Source organism: Lepisosteus oculatus, chromosome 3, assembly GCF_040954835.1.
Source record: "Lepisosteus oculatus isolate fLepOcu1 chromosome 3, fLepOcu1.hap2, whole genome shotgun sequence".
Lineage (NCBI taxonomy): Eukaryota > Metazoa > Chordata > Actinopteri > Semionotiformes > Lepisosteidae > Lepisosteus > Lepisosteus oculatus.
The window spans coordinates 13,017,578-13,031,651 of NC_090698.1; the positions used below are offsets into that span (position 1 = coordinate 13,017,578).

Genomic DNA, 14,074 nt, shown 5'->3' on the forward strand with positions numbered 1-14,074 from the left:
ATTCTTAAATTAATGGAGATCTGCACTGATAAATGTGCTCCACCAAATTCTTAATGTGATTTACAGGATGCTAGCTGTCACCAAAGGGAACCATCTACTTCTCAGCAGCTTGGAGGCAACATCAATCATATTAGGCATGTCAGCGGAGCCCACGAAACAAGTAGTTTGAACATATTGTTTTTGCCTGTTGAGACACTGTGACTGTATTTTATTAATAACCTCCATGTTGATAAGAATTCCAGTTTTTCTTTCCTTCCAAGAGAGAGTACTGGGACACCTACAACAATAATACCATTCATAGGAACCTTTGTAGCCTCCTGAGCTGTACAGATGACACACAAGGAGGCTGAAGGTCAAGGTTACATACAAAAAGAAGATCATACCAAGCTTAAGGAGCCTGGGTATTAGCATCTTAGATGAATACTCAAAGACAGAATTATCTATAGAATTAAAATCATACTTAGTACAGTGTTACACTGAAGTATGTCTTGTGGCTAGGAAAAATTAAAAAGTAATTGAATTCAAAATCCAATAATAATGTATTGAAAGGTGCTCTTAAACAATTAATTAAATGAAAGCTGTCTCTTTCATTGCAGTTCTCTTATAGCTGTCATCAGCTATATCCCCAAAAAGTAATTCGGGGTTATTGTCATAGTTTCACATGACTAAATAATACAAGTTTTCAGTGAAAAACAGTTTGTGTTATCCTTAACTTTGTTTTGCCTGCCAGTGTCTAAAGACCTTAAGAGTTTAAAAGCTTTGTAGGGCAAACTGAATAAATAAAGTAACACTTTGCCAAAAAGTAAGAAAAGGAATACAGAAAACTCTTACAGGAACATACTGTACAGCAGTAGACATCTAAAAATGCATGAAAATGACAAACAATATGACTTACAAAATGAACAAGTCACTCAAGGATGGAATGTTTGGAAGAGTACCCTGGGAAAAAGAGTCCACAGCAATACCCTGCCCTAATTGCAAAAGGAGAATACAAAACACTTGGTTTTGAGGAAACAGAAACAGTCCGTGGCTGTAATGTCATATCTGGAAGTGGTGGTCACCTCCACGAACCAGGTGGAGTCATATAACACCGGATCCCAGCTGACTGGGAAGCTGACTGGACAGTTTCACATGAGTATGGCAACTTCAAACACATTTGCTGAGATACATAGAAAGTACTGTATTTGTTAAAGAAGGAAAACATGCACTCAGCAGGCAGACTCCAACACAAAGTCCTTTCCTCAAACACCTCCAATAAATATGGGATTTGTAGGGCTTTGTGATGAGTACTCAAAACAATATACTGTTTGGATGTGCAAGTTAAAAAATATCAAATCATTATAAAATATGGAAGAAGTTCAATGATAGAAGCTCGAATTGCCAATAAAATTTTAGCTTTATAAACACTGTGACTTACAGTTATTAAAATAATTTTTAAAATAAATTGTTTTTTTTTCCCATAACAAATGAAATATGATTATTTATTGTTTTTCTTTTTATAAATAATGACAGGTCTTGAGGTGGTTTAACACATTTTCACACTGTAATAGGTGTTGGATAGGAAATCATTTTCAATGTTGTCTTTCAGGTAACTCAAGGGCTTTTTTAACCTTTAAAGTCAATGGAACAAATAACACTAGAACAAAAGAGTCAAACTGTATATCACACATCATTATTGACAAACGTCTGTTCTCACTGCTCCCTTAATAACATTTTTATTGAGCCGGTCTTTCTGGTGAAGAGTTACGGCTCAGTGGTGTGTATCAGCCACTGCTTCCCTGGTCTGTTGAGTTTGCCTCTTCTGGAATGCTGTATGAGTATTGACTTAATTTACTAACTAAAACAACTCTAGCAACCCAAAGAACTGGATGGGTTGAATGCCTTCTTCTTCAGATTGTTGCATTTTCTATAAGCATTGGGAATTAAGAAACACTACGCTTCAAGATAAGGAATGTAAGGTAATTTAAACTTTGCTGTCCACTTTCAGTGACAGTGACTATGTCTATTGTGACTATGGTGACTATTGCTATGTTTTCAAATGCCTTTGACACAGAGCCATTTAGGTTACTAACCACTTCCTTAAATTTTGCTTTTTGTGTCTTATACAAACATTCTCAGACAAATGTTCCCATCTCAATTTAAGCAGAATGAGAAGCATTGGTTAAGCAGGACAATTGGGTTTAATGGGGGCCTATGCATATAAGCTGTGTATGCTTTCATACAGTAGCTCTCACTGCCATAACACTGAAGCTTTATTTGAATACATTGTAGAGAATGTATTCTTGCAATAAAGGACCACAACAATGCTAGTCTGTGTGATTCTCTGTGTCACAAATAAAACATTGTTTAACATCAGCCATGACTCATCCAAAAAAGAAGAATAGAAATCTTACCTACAGGAGATATAACTCTGATGCATGTTAAGAATCTGTGAATCAAAGAATGTTTTCCTTTTGTGATGGTGCCTCTTGATAGAATTTGATTATCTATATCATTTAGTTCTTCCAAATTTTGGATGACACTTATTTTAAATGGTTTTTTGTACACCCAAATTCCATTTAAACAAGCCAGCTGACCAGCTAGCATCCCAGAGACGTAGACAACACTACCAGCTGCGGAAAGCAAAAAGCAGCTGTACAAGAAGTATCGGACAGAGAGCCATAGCAGACAAACATGCAAACATGCCACGCAGGTTGCTCTGAAGGGTTGAGTCAAGTAATCAGTCCAATTAAGACAACACTCAGGAAATTTGTGTTGTGTTATCCCAACAGTAGCTGCTCCTCCACTTAGACTTAGACTTTTACATGTTCACATTTTTTAACAGTATGTTGTTTTTTTTACCTGGAAAGAACAGTCTGTATTTTTTTTTTTAAATAATTTCTAATGTTACTTAATATTTATGCCCCAAAATTCATATTTATCAGTAGACAACACTTTTATTGCAGTGCATTTGTGCTGACAAAATTACTTGTGTACAGTGCAAAATGTATATTGATTAAACCTGAAATGCACTATATAGTGATACAGAGGGAGACAGAAATAAATTGGCTGCATAAACAGTATATTGGCATTTTCCTAAAATATAAGCAAGCTTACATACTCATTTCTTTTTTTATTATCCCTGTAAAACATCATTAAGTCATGACATTTTTACTCATTAACTAGGGCTAACAATGATGGAACAAAATGAGTGCTGAGGCTGCAGAAAGCATAATGGAATATAGGCAGTAAACGTCCCCATTATTTATGTTATTGATCCTGAAAATTTAAATAGTCCTAATCTTTATGAGTGTGCAATGTTACATAAAGGATCAGGGATACACAGGCTTTTTGACAGGGAGTGTGTGTGATATATGTGTTCTTCCCGTACCTCAGCAGGAAGGTGGGCTTAATTGCCAGTCTAGGGATGCCGCTGTGGCTTTCACAAGACACCGCAGCTTTAATTATTGTCCTCCTCTCAAAGCCATGTAACACATCTTACAGCAGTATAGCTACTGTGAGTCAAACGTGAAGCACCAGTAGAAACTGGAGGCCTGAAGTGTTTGCTTTTGAAGTGTGGATGTTAGGATGTGATGCAAAGGTTTGCCTAACTTCATGCAATGTCAAACCGACATTGTACAGTTCTGCAGGACTTCTTTACATGTCTGGAGAAATCTACATTCTAAAAACAGTTTATAATGTAATTTAGGTCTCTATTCCCAATTTGGATTTTATTTGTTTAAACCTAAAAATAATTGCAATCGGACGGACATATAAAGCGCTTTCCCCCAAGTCCATTTACAGTTAACTAGTACGCTTAAGTGATGCTGTTGTAACCTATTCAAGTATTTTGCTAGCTTTAGGACATGGTGCTAAATTTCTCCTTTTCATTAAACTACTTAATTAGTTTAAAATTCAGTCTTGTAAACCAACACTTCTCCTTATAACTATGGCCCTATGCGACATTTATTTTCCATCACAAAGGTCTGTCATCACCACCTTACTCAAAGTAGCTGACGAAACACAAGGGGGAATGCCCATTACCTCCAGTCAATGTCACAAAATGACCTGAGGGGCAGCTTGTTTAAGAAATCTCAACAGAAAGTTCTGGCACTGGATCTCAAAGAGCACAGGTCATCTGGCATAAAATTGACATTTGCAATGGAGAGACATTTCCCAAAGGGAATTCTAGGTTTTAAGGTTAATATTTCATTTTCCAAGCATAAAAAAACAGACTCTGGTCCCTGATCTTTATTTTAGCAGTAATAATCCAGCTGGATCTGAGTTTCCAGAAGCAGAAGCAATAATCAGTTCATGCGATTCACATCTACAGTGATGTGGTGCACAAATAAATCACACACCTGCCATCTTCTGGAGTGTTCAGAGCAAGCACCTTTGAACCTGGCGAAACACTATATTCAAATATGTCTGTCAATGATAGGCCACAATCTGAGTGACCATGATTCCTGACAGCTTGGCAAGAGTAATGGTCTGGCCAGGAGATTCTAGCCGCTACAGAAGTCCATATGTAGTGATTGATGGCAACCTGACTGCACAGCGCTACATTGATCAAGTTCTGGACCTCACCTGATTTTCATCAACACATGTCATGCTGCTCATGTAATGTCTTTCTTGCAACATGAGAACCTTACAGTCACCTTTGGATGCCTTACTTGCCTATTGAAGACCTGACGATGATCGGAAGATGATGGCATCCTGCTCTGAGACCAGTGACCAGGTACATGGTCATAGTTAATTGATCCAAGATTTCATCCAGCATCTCTTGAAATGCAAATGGTAAAAAATGTCTTTTTCATGAGAATTGTGTGAGTTTGTTGCAGATGGAATTGACAAGGCTGTTGATGCTCAGTACATTTATTCACTTAGCATTTACCTCTTACTGGGTTATTTTGCCATTTGCTATTTATCCTTCAGATATGAAGGCCTGCTGAACTGATATCATTTTCAAATAGCTTCTCTCAAGGGCAGTGAAGCCTCCTGGACCCACGCTCCTAGCTATGGTTTCCCAGTTTAATGTTCTTGCTAGAGATTGAGAAGGACGTCTCTGGCTACACCTAAAGGTTTATAGTCCTTTCTTTAAATTATATTTTCTCTCTTTTTTAATACCAGACAGATAAATTACATATTACTTCTCACATTTCATCTGTTTGACAGTGCTGCTATAGATGCTAAACAGAGAAGAAAAAACATTTAATCTTCTGTCATTTTTCAAATTACCGAATCTGTCAGAAATATGTATGTTGTAGAAGGAGAAAATGTCTGTCTAATACCAGAGATATTACATTGGAAAGCAGTTTGTGTGATTCTGATTGAAGCATATTGGCCTGTAGCAGCCTCTGACATATTAAGGTGAAGTTTCAGAATTAAACATGTCTTATTTAATTGCAACATCAGACCCAACCAAATAGGACAAAGATTTGGATGTGAGATTTGTCAACTGAGACACTGACAGATGGAATTTTGAGTAGCCTTTGATTTTTATAATCAGCTTATTAGTTTGAAATTATTTCTCTATTTTACCTTTTTCAATTTTTAGAACACATTCAATCTTTCTAGTAGATACCCACACAATTATACATTCAGTATATCTGAATTAATGGAAATGTGAAACAAATTAGTCATAACATATGTTTTTCTATTAATACAGTATAGTGTAGTTGGATATTATACAAGCAATTACTTGTATTGACATTGTCTGAAGTCACAGTTAACTTTTGACTGTGAATCATAATAAGAATAAATTATGTTTATACAGCACATCTCTTTCCAAAGGAATCTGAAGTTCTGTACACATACTGTAGGAAAGGACCCGCTTCAGCCTGGAGCATCACTACCAACACAGACAGCAAGTCAGGTGAAGATGTGTGAAACAGCTTCATCAAATGAATTAAGGGGAACTTTAGAGAGGCCAGATTGTGCCAATTTTGCAAATTGTGTAGATTGTCTCATCACAAAATTGGTACCTCTTTCAACACAGTGAACTCAGTCACCTTTAAAACCTGCTGAGTTTCTGAGATATTAGATATTTCTGAGATGTTGAGATATTGGTTTTTAGTGACATAACTGTGATGTTTGTTCTTCTTAGTTTTATTTATATATTTATTCATTTGCTCAGCATATGCCCTGATCAAAGTTGGCTTACAATATAGAAAATGTATCTGACGTACTGGACAGTAAGTACAGAGAAGAATCATGCAGGTAAAATAAAGTAAATTAATGAGGCATAATTAGTAAAACAACAAATGAGGCACAAACTGGAAGAGCAACGCAAGAGTTGGACTAGCAAAAACTAAAACATTCTACAGTGTCGATACTGTGCAGCAATGTAAACTCCCTGCTGGTTTGTTCTGTATGCCACATTTACATTGATTAAGTGCAATTAACTCATCATGTTGTCATACAGGTGACGAGCTATTGAAGAGGTGAGAGATCACAGCTGCTGTCTTTCACATCATTAGCTTTTTAAAAAATGCCTTAATCCTAAAATAGTTACAGATTTATTGCACTCTGTTTTGTCAAATCATATTTGTACAGCATGTCTTTGTATTCTATCTGAACAACTCTGTTATAGATGTAGAAAAAATAATTGTTTATGAAACCTAATGTTTGCATGTCTAAATATTTAATTTACAGAAGCTTTAATATCACATTGGTGCCATTCCAGCTTTTAAATTGCTAAGAGCTCAGATGTGTTGGGTAATTAGCAGGTTTGAATGAACAATTTAAGAGAGAACACAGACTATAATGCAGGTGTTTTTGTGTGGTAATTTCTGCATATTTAACACACACACAATCAAAAAGGAAAAGTATATATATATAGTACAGACAAATTGACGAATGGATATATTAAGACATCCTATTATCTCCCTGGAATTATTTAATATAGACACTAACACAGCTTTGACAGAGGTTAAAAACTCCTCCATTTCTCATCTCCAAGCTTGATGTCTTTACAGATTAACAGATTACAGATCTCTTTTTCATGTACAGTATAGTATCTCTTAAAGGTTATATGCCTGGTCTGGGGTCAGGGGTAACATCTCAGTAATTAAATGCAATGCATTACAGGACAGAAATATTTAAACATTTAAGACCACAAAATACAGTATATTCCACCATCACCTGATAAATTGTATTTAGCTGTCCTGTCTTGTTATGCATGATAATAATAATAATAATAATTGCTTACACTTATATAACGCTTTTCTGGACACTCCACTCAAAGCGCTTTACAGGTAATGGGGACTCCCCTCCACCACCACCAATGTGCAGCGACGGCAGCCATAGTGCGCCAGAACGCTCACCACACATCAGCTATCAGTGGGGAGAAGAGCAGAGTAATGTAGCCAATTCATAGAGGGGGATTATTAGGAGGCCATGATTAGTAAGGGCCAATTAGAAATTTGGCCAGGACACCGGGGTTACACCCCTACTCTTTTCGAGAAGCACCCTGGGATTTTTAATGACCACAGAGAGTCAGGACCTCAGTTTTATGTCTCATCCGAAGGACGGCGCCTGTTTGCAGTATAGTGTCCCCGTCACTATACTGGGGCATTAGGACCCACATGGACCACAGGGTGAGCGCCCCCCGCTGGCCCCACTAACACCTCCAGCAGCAACCTTAGTTTTTCCCAGGAGGTCTCCCATCCAGGTACTGACCAGGCTCACACCTGCTTAGCTTCAGTGGGTTGCCAGTTGTGAGTTGCAGGGTGATATGGCTGCTGGCTTGATGACAATGATGCTGAAGTGGGTGAGGAAGGCAAAGAAGTGTATGAAATTAATACATGAAAATGCTGCATGTAACTTCTTTTCTTTTTCTCACTATCACCACTATTATACCATTCTTAGTATGTCGAACCCAGACTCCATTCTTAAAGGACAAGTTTTTAGATGGGATAACCTGCTTTTTAAAAGCACTCTAATCAGATGCTTGGTGGTATCTTGGTGATTTCAGAGTATCTTGAAAACCTACAAAAGCAGTTTGTCAGTGTGAAAAAGATTTTCTTGAGAAGCAACTATACTGGAAAGCTTTTTTTAGATTTACTATACCATACTTTTCCATACCAGTCATTATAATTCTTTAAACCTGCATCATAAAAGGTCTGTATGTGCATTAGGAATCAAGCTCTCCAGTGGCTTGTTACCAGGAGTCAATCAGTTACACCCTTAGCTCTAACTCACATGAAGCAAGTTAGTGAATCCTGTTTATTGCATCCTGTCTTTTTAATTTAGCTTTGAAAATTAGGTCCTTATTTCATGAGGAATAACTACAGTACATCTAAGAATCAGATGCTTTGTGAATATTTTTGAGTATTTAAGTGTAATACATTTTGGCTGCTTGGTTAAGAGGTAGCCTCTTGGCCAGAGGATGAGGAGAATTGATCCCTCCATTCAAAGAGAGGAGTTAACCAAGAGACAGCTGCCAAGGTGGAGACGAGGTAGAGGTTGGATGAATGTGAAAATAATGTAAGAAAGAGTGTGTGGAAGGGACATATATGTAGCGAAAGTCGGTGATGACTGTGGTTTATAGCATCTGGGTGAAATTAGTTTTTTTCTGTTGTTATCCCTCCTGAACTTCAGTTAAAACTTTCATTTATAAGAGTGCAACAACAGCTGCTCTCTGTATAAGCTGCATTGAATAAGGGCAAGCACTATGTAGTGGTATATTATGTGTTGAGAACCATTACAACTGGATGCTTCTGTGCTTTAAAGAGTTAAGCAATTTTTAATCTTTCTCCGCATGACAAGAGGTACTTTATTTACTGAGTCATTACATGATGTATTCTGCATTTTGTATAAGCAGCTTTGCAGCTCCTATCTTTAGCCATGCAGTGGAAATAGGTGTAGTGGAAATAGCAAGTAGCAGGTCATCTGGCAAATAGTAGAAAGTATTTTTTCCATGCAGCCCTGAGATCCCAGAATAGCTTAATAGGTGTGGTTATATATTAATAATATATGGTTAATTGCCATATAGATAGTAAATTTGGTCATCACTTGTTTCTCTGACTTTACTATCATGGATTTATTTTTTATAAACCTTTTCCTACATGCTTTGGAAATCTTTCATCATTTTTCACATCAGGATGTGGCAAATGTTCAGTGGTGGGTGCAGTCCTTGGATGATACATGTCAATTTCATCCATGGCTCTATGCACTTTCAGAATCCTTTTGAAAACCTTTGGAATAAATGTTTTTACACCTCCTATTTGGAATTTCTGATTGTTAATCAAACCATCTCAAGCCTCCAGTAGGAGGGATGATGACTAGTCATCCCTGGAGGAAAGTGTGCTCTAGTCAGAGCCGTCTGTCATTTTTCATGCTGCAAGGCCCCCAATATAGGTAGTTCTAAGAAACTTGGGTTAAAATGTGAAAACTGTAATCTGATGTTTCTTCATCACAGGTCTCACAGCTGGTTGGTTTATTATATTTTTTATGAATTAGCTTCATTACTCTGTTCTCCTCCCTATGATAGCTCATGTGCGGAGTACTGGCACACTTTGGTTGCCGTTGAATCATCCAGGTGGGGGCTACACATTGGTGGTGGTGGAGGAGAGTTCCCATTCCCATTACCTGTAAAGTGCTTTGAGTGGAGTGTCCAGAAAAGTGCTATACAAGTGTAAAAAGTTATTTATTGACATCCTGTGGCTGGCAGTAACCCACTTAACAACAACAGCTGCATGGGGAATCTCAGGGAGTGTTGCTAATAACAGAATTACCTGCTCTCCCGTTCAAACACCTTTACAGGTTCTGTCTATCAAAGGGAACAGACCGGACTGACCACTGGTGAAATGATATTTACAGTATCACCATTACTCACAGTTCCTTTTAGTACATTCCTGGGAAGATAAAAAAAACTGTAAAACACATGCAGTATTTTTGTTTTTTTATCACGTTCTGCTTTAATTTTAATCATATTAGTGATTACAAAATAGATAATCCTGTTGATATACTCTCATATGGAAAGCAACTCAAGCCTTGTCTATCTTTACTTAAAATTAGATGGCTTGCAAACAGCCTTGGTTTTGCATTTGACTGCAATATAGTAAATGTAACTGGCTATCACAGATAGCTTGGGTAGCATTTTAATCCTAATGTGTTTGACAGTGAATCATGACATGAGTGCTGGGCTCAGGTGAAGAAGGGAGGAGCAGAGTCTAGTTATCCATGTCTGACAGTGGGTAGAGTGACAGACTGCCAGAGATCATTCTTGTCATCCTCATGCAATCAGAGGTCAGGGTCCTGATGTAATATGGACAATGATTGTTCTTCTTATTAGATTTAATAATCCAGATGTAATGGGGGAATGTGTGACAGTGAAGCACTCCTTCAATCTGTCAACTAGGCTGCTGCCAGATGTGAGTCTCAGCTGTGAGCGTAGTGTCTGCACCATTTCCTTTCCAAGATTGGGGTTGTCTGGCACATCATAGTTCTATTCATGTCACAAAATACATTTAGGACCAAATGCACTTTGCAGGAAGCAGACGGGTGAAATATGACTTTGTTTACATTGCATCTTCTGTCCTATCGCCAATTCTTTTATTTTTATTTTGTGGTTCTTTCTCTCTATGTAAAAAAAACAGTTTGAAAAGCTCTAAGCCCAGTAGAAATATAAACATTAAATCCACTGCTTTTGCAGGTGCTCAGTAAGTGGTGAGTACACTTATTATTTACACTTAAATTACAACCCGGCCATTTACTCAGTTTAACAATGGAAAGGAAAATAAGTAAAGCTTAGCTCCATACAGTTCAGTGCCGAAGAAGAATTGTGAGCTGTTGTCTAGTTGGTTCTTTGGTGTATTTTGTAGGCAGCATACATGCATATGCAAGCAAATCAAAATCATGCCCAACCACTAACTTATTGTTTGCTCATGCCAGAACAGTCATAAATATGGCTAGTGATGGCAGGTCATTAAATAAAATACTTTACAAACTGCTGTGATTGTGCTTTAAAATATGAATAGTTCACAAGTGGTCACTTTGTGTTAGATGTACTTGTGAAGAAGGTGCCACGTGCTGTACATTCACCCATTTGCATTTAAAGCCAGCAAAAGTAAGAATTTGGGAGTCACTTTGCACCTCTGGTATACTAGCTGCTTGTGGTGTGTTCTTTGATTCTGAAGACAAGCAGTATTCTTGTTCTAGTGAACTGTTGTAGAATATTTTCTTGAATTATCAGATTACACATAATGTGCATTAGGCTGCAGAACAAGTTTATCCTCTTAGTGTTGATCTTGTCTTCAGAAAAAACACCTTAGTCTGATGGGGCCGAAACCATGGCAAAACATCAACAAGAGTCACTTTTCTCATAAAAGATTAAGAGCATCACAAGTGTGTCGTCGTTTCTGTGGAATATACCTTGGCAGTACCACAGCTTCTGCTCCCTGTCGAACAAGTCACAGGGGACTGCTGGACTTCATATACTGTATCACAGCTTGCATGCAGCACAATCGACACCATAGGGTTTTAAAACTAGATTTTATAAAAAAAAAGTGTAAATGTCAATGCTCCAGTTTAGAATAAGAAACAATAATCCTCCAAGTGTGTCTTTTTCACAACCCCAGAAGGGCTTTCTTGTTTTTCTTCTTTTTTTTCTTGTTTTTACTTTGTGTTTGTCATCGAAATTAATTTCCTGAATCTTACTTACATTTTATGTTCATAATACTGCATACTGCAGAAGTGATCTCACCAATGTTAACTGAGCACCAAAAAGACCATTTCTAATTCATTACTGTTTGTTTTTGTCCAATTTCTTTATTTAATTATTCTTTATTTTTCTGTTTTGCCTTTATTCTTTAAAGCTTATTTGCTTTGAGAACTATCAAGATTTTCCATGGCTTGTATTTCAGGACACACCTCCCCCAGGCACCTATGACATTGGGAAATCTTTTGATAAAACACACAGTAAAAGTGTTTATGTCCCACCTCGCACCGAAGGAGCGAAGAGGAGACAGAGCTCCTTCCTTAGTGCTGCTTCCAGGCTTCCTGCTTTTATCAGATTTGATCCAGATATACCAGGTACTGTAGTTAATTTTGTATGTGGTCTAAGACATTTGTATTGGACTATTATGTTTTTGGTTTCATTCACAAAACCCTTTGAATTCTCAGATTTTTGGACATATACAAATTCCTCCTTCCTAGTTGCATCCTACTATATTAAGTTAATGATTAAAAACTTTTGACTTTGAACACCTTAAATGATTTCTAAAAAAATCTGCTGTGTTGAAATGCTGTTGTGTGAAAAGCTGAGATATTTTCATGAGCTGTCATCTGGAAAAGCGCTAGAAGCGATTTGAGAAACTGGCAGTGTGGTTTTGTATCAATGCAAAATGTTTTCATAAAGAATCCTTTTATTTGAAAGCATATGAAGCTGCATAGCCATTTCCATGTCTGCCTGTCACTATTGGCATCTTCTAGACAATGTAGGAAGCAATAAAAAGGGCAAACACAATAGAGGATATATAGTGAAGAATGTAGAATATAAATAAATGGATGTTACAGTAAAACTAGTGAAAATATTAAAATTTATAAGATCAACTGTGTTTAATTTTGGTAATCACGTTATATAAATAGTCCAGAGATTATTGACCAGGATGTCCTTTAATGACAGGCTACAACTACAAGAGTGCACATTTAAAATTCAGAACAGGAGGCACTCTTACATGAATATTTGTGGGAGTCTGGAATAAGCTACTTAGCAATGTTGTTGAAGCTTATACCATTGTTTCTTTTAGGAAATGGCTGTTATAGATCCTCAGTTCTATTAGCTCTTAGAAACCAAAATGAACATGATGGCCCAATTCTCTTTGGTAGGAGGAATACATCTTCATTAGAAATCATTTTCAGATGATAAGAATGCAAGAAAGACTTCAAATGACAGAAGGCAATTTGGCCCATCATGCTCACATGGACGTTAGCAGTTTAAAGTTGTAAGAGTTCTATCTGTCGATTTCTTGATTTTTAAAAGAGCCCACTCAGTCAGCTTGACCCACATGAAATGGGAGTAGGTTCCAGACTGAAAGAAAGAAAGTGTCTCCTGCCTTCAAGAATGGCTCTAAACCTAATTGTACATGTCTCCGCATCCTTGTGTCATTCCTGGTCTGGAAGGAATCCCCTGAGTTGGCTTGGTCAATGCCTTTCTGGATTTTGAATACTTAAGTCTCCACATAATCATGTCCGTTCTAGACTTAAAACCTTAAGGTACCTTTCTTAGAGTTAGAATGGCATTCCCTGCAGGCCAGCAGTAATTACGCTATTTCTCTACTGTACTGTATACTGTTCTTGGAGCAAAAATATCATTCACTATCATGGATGATATTCCAACTGAAGTATGACTAATGTACAGTACTTTAGAAGTTTAGCATGACTTTTCTTGATTTGAACTCAATATTCTTAAAGTAATTATTTAGCTTTTTATTGCTTCCCCTCACCACTTGGTTGAAGAAAGTTTAAGAAAATGAAGAATCTGCATATACTTCTAGGTCTTTTCTCATATATTGCTTTGTCCATTTCAGTGCCAACTGTCTGATATTTGATATTCATGTTTTTGCTTCCTGCATATAATAACTTCCACTTGCCCATAGCTTCACTCATGACCTAGACTTCACTGACTCATCACTGACTACTAAGACAAAGCTCCTCTTCATGACAAGAATCTGAATGATAAGACGCATAAATTTAATATGGGCAGCTTCCAGTATTATTTCAGGCCCCTGATTTTTTTATCATAGATTTCACTTTCAATGATAATATGCACTTTTGAAATGCTTTACTGAGCAAAGACTCAATGAGAAAAGTTAGAATCAGATATACAGTTGAATCATTATTGAGCTAATTTCATGCTAATTTAAAATAGATGCATTAAGTAAAATAATATTAATGACTTTTCTTTTTTAAATTGGTTCTTAACCAGTGTATGCATATAAGTATATTAGTTTCCGATTACATTTGAGGCAGAATTTTGACTTTTTTTTAAAATTATGTTACAAGAACATGAGTCAGCTGGGTCTTCAAAAAAGCTAAGAAAAATTTGGAAATTAAACCCTATACAGTACTGCTTTAGGGCAAAACACCAGTG

The 14,074-nt window shown here is 36.9% G+C and overlaps 1 protein-coding gene across 3 annotated transcripts in view; it reads left to right on the forward strand.

The window, feature by feature from the left end:
- The window catches only part of stpg2 (sperm-tail PG-rich repeat containing 2), a 78,186-nt gene that overhangs the window by 38,893 nt on the left and 25,219 nt on the right, over positions 1-14,074 (forward strand). For all 3 annotated transcript variants that reach the window (XM_069186890.1, XM_069186889.1, XM_006627311.3), the window contains one exon: positions 11,847-12,015. In XM_069186890.1, the coding sequence (XP_069042991.1) occupies positions 11,847-12,015 (169 nt within the window). The remainder of the gene's footprint in view (positions 1-11,846; positions 12,016-14,074) is intronic.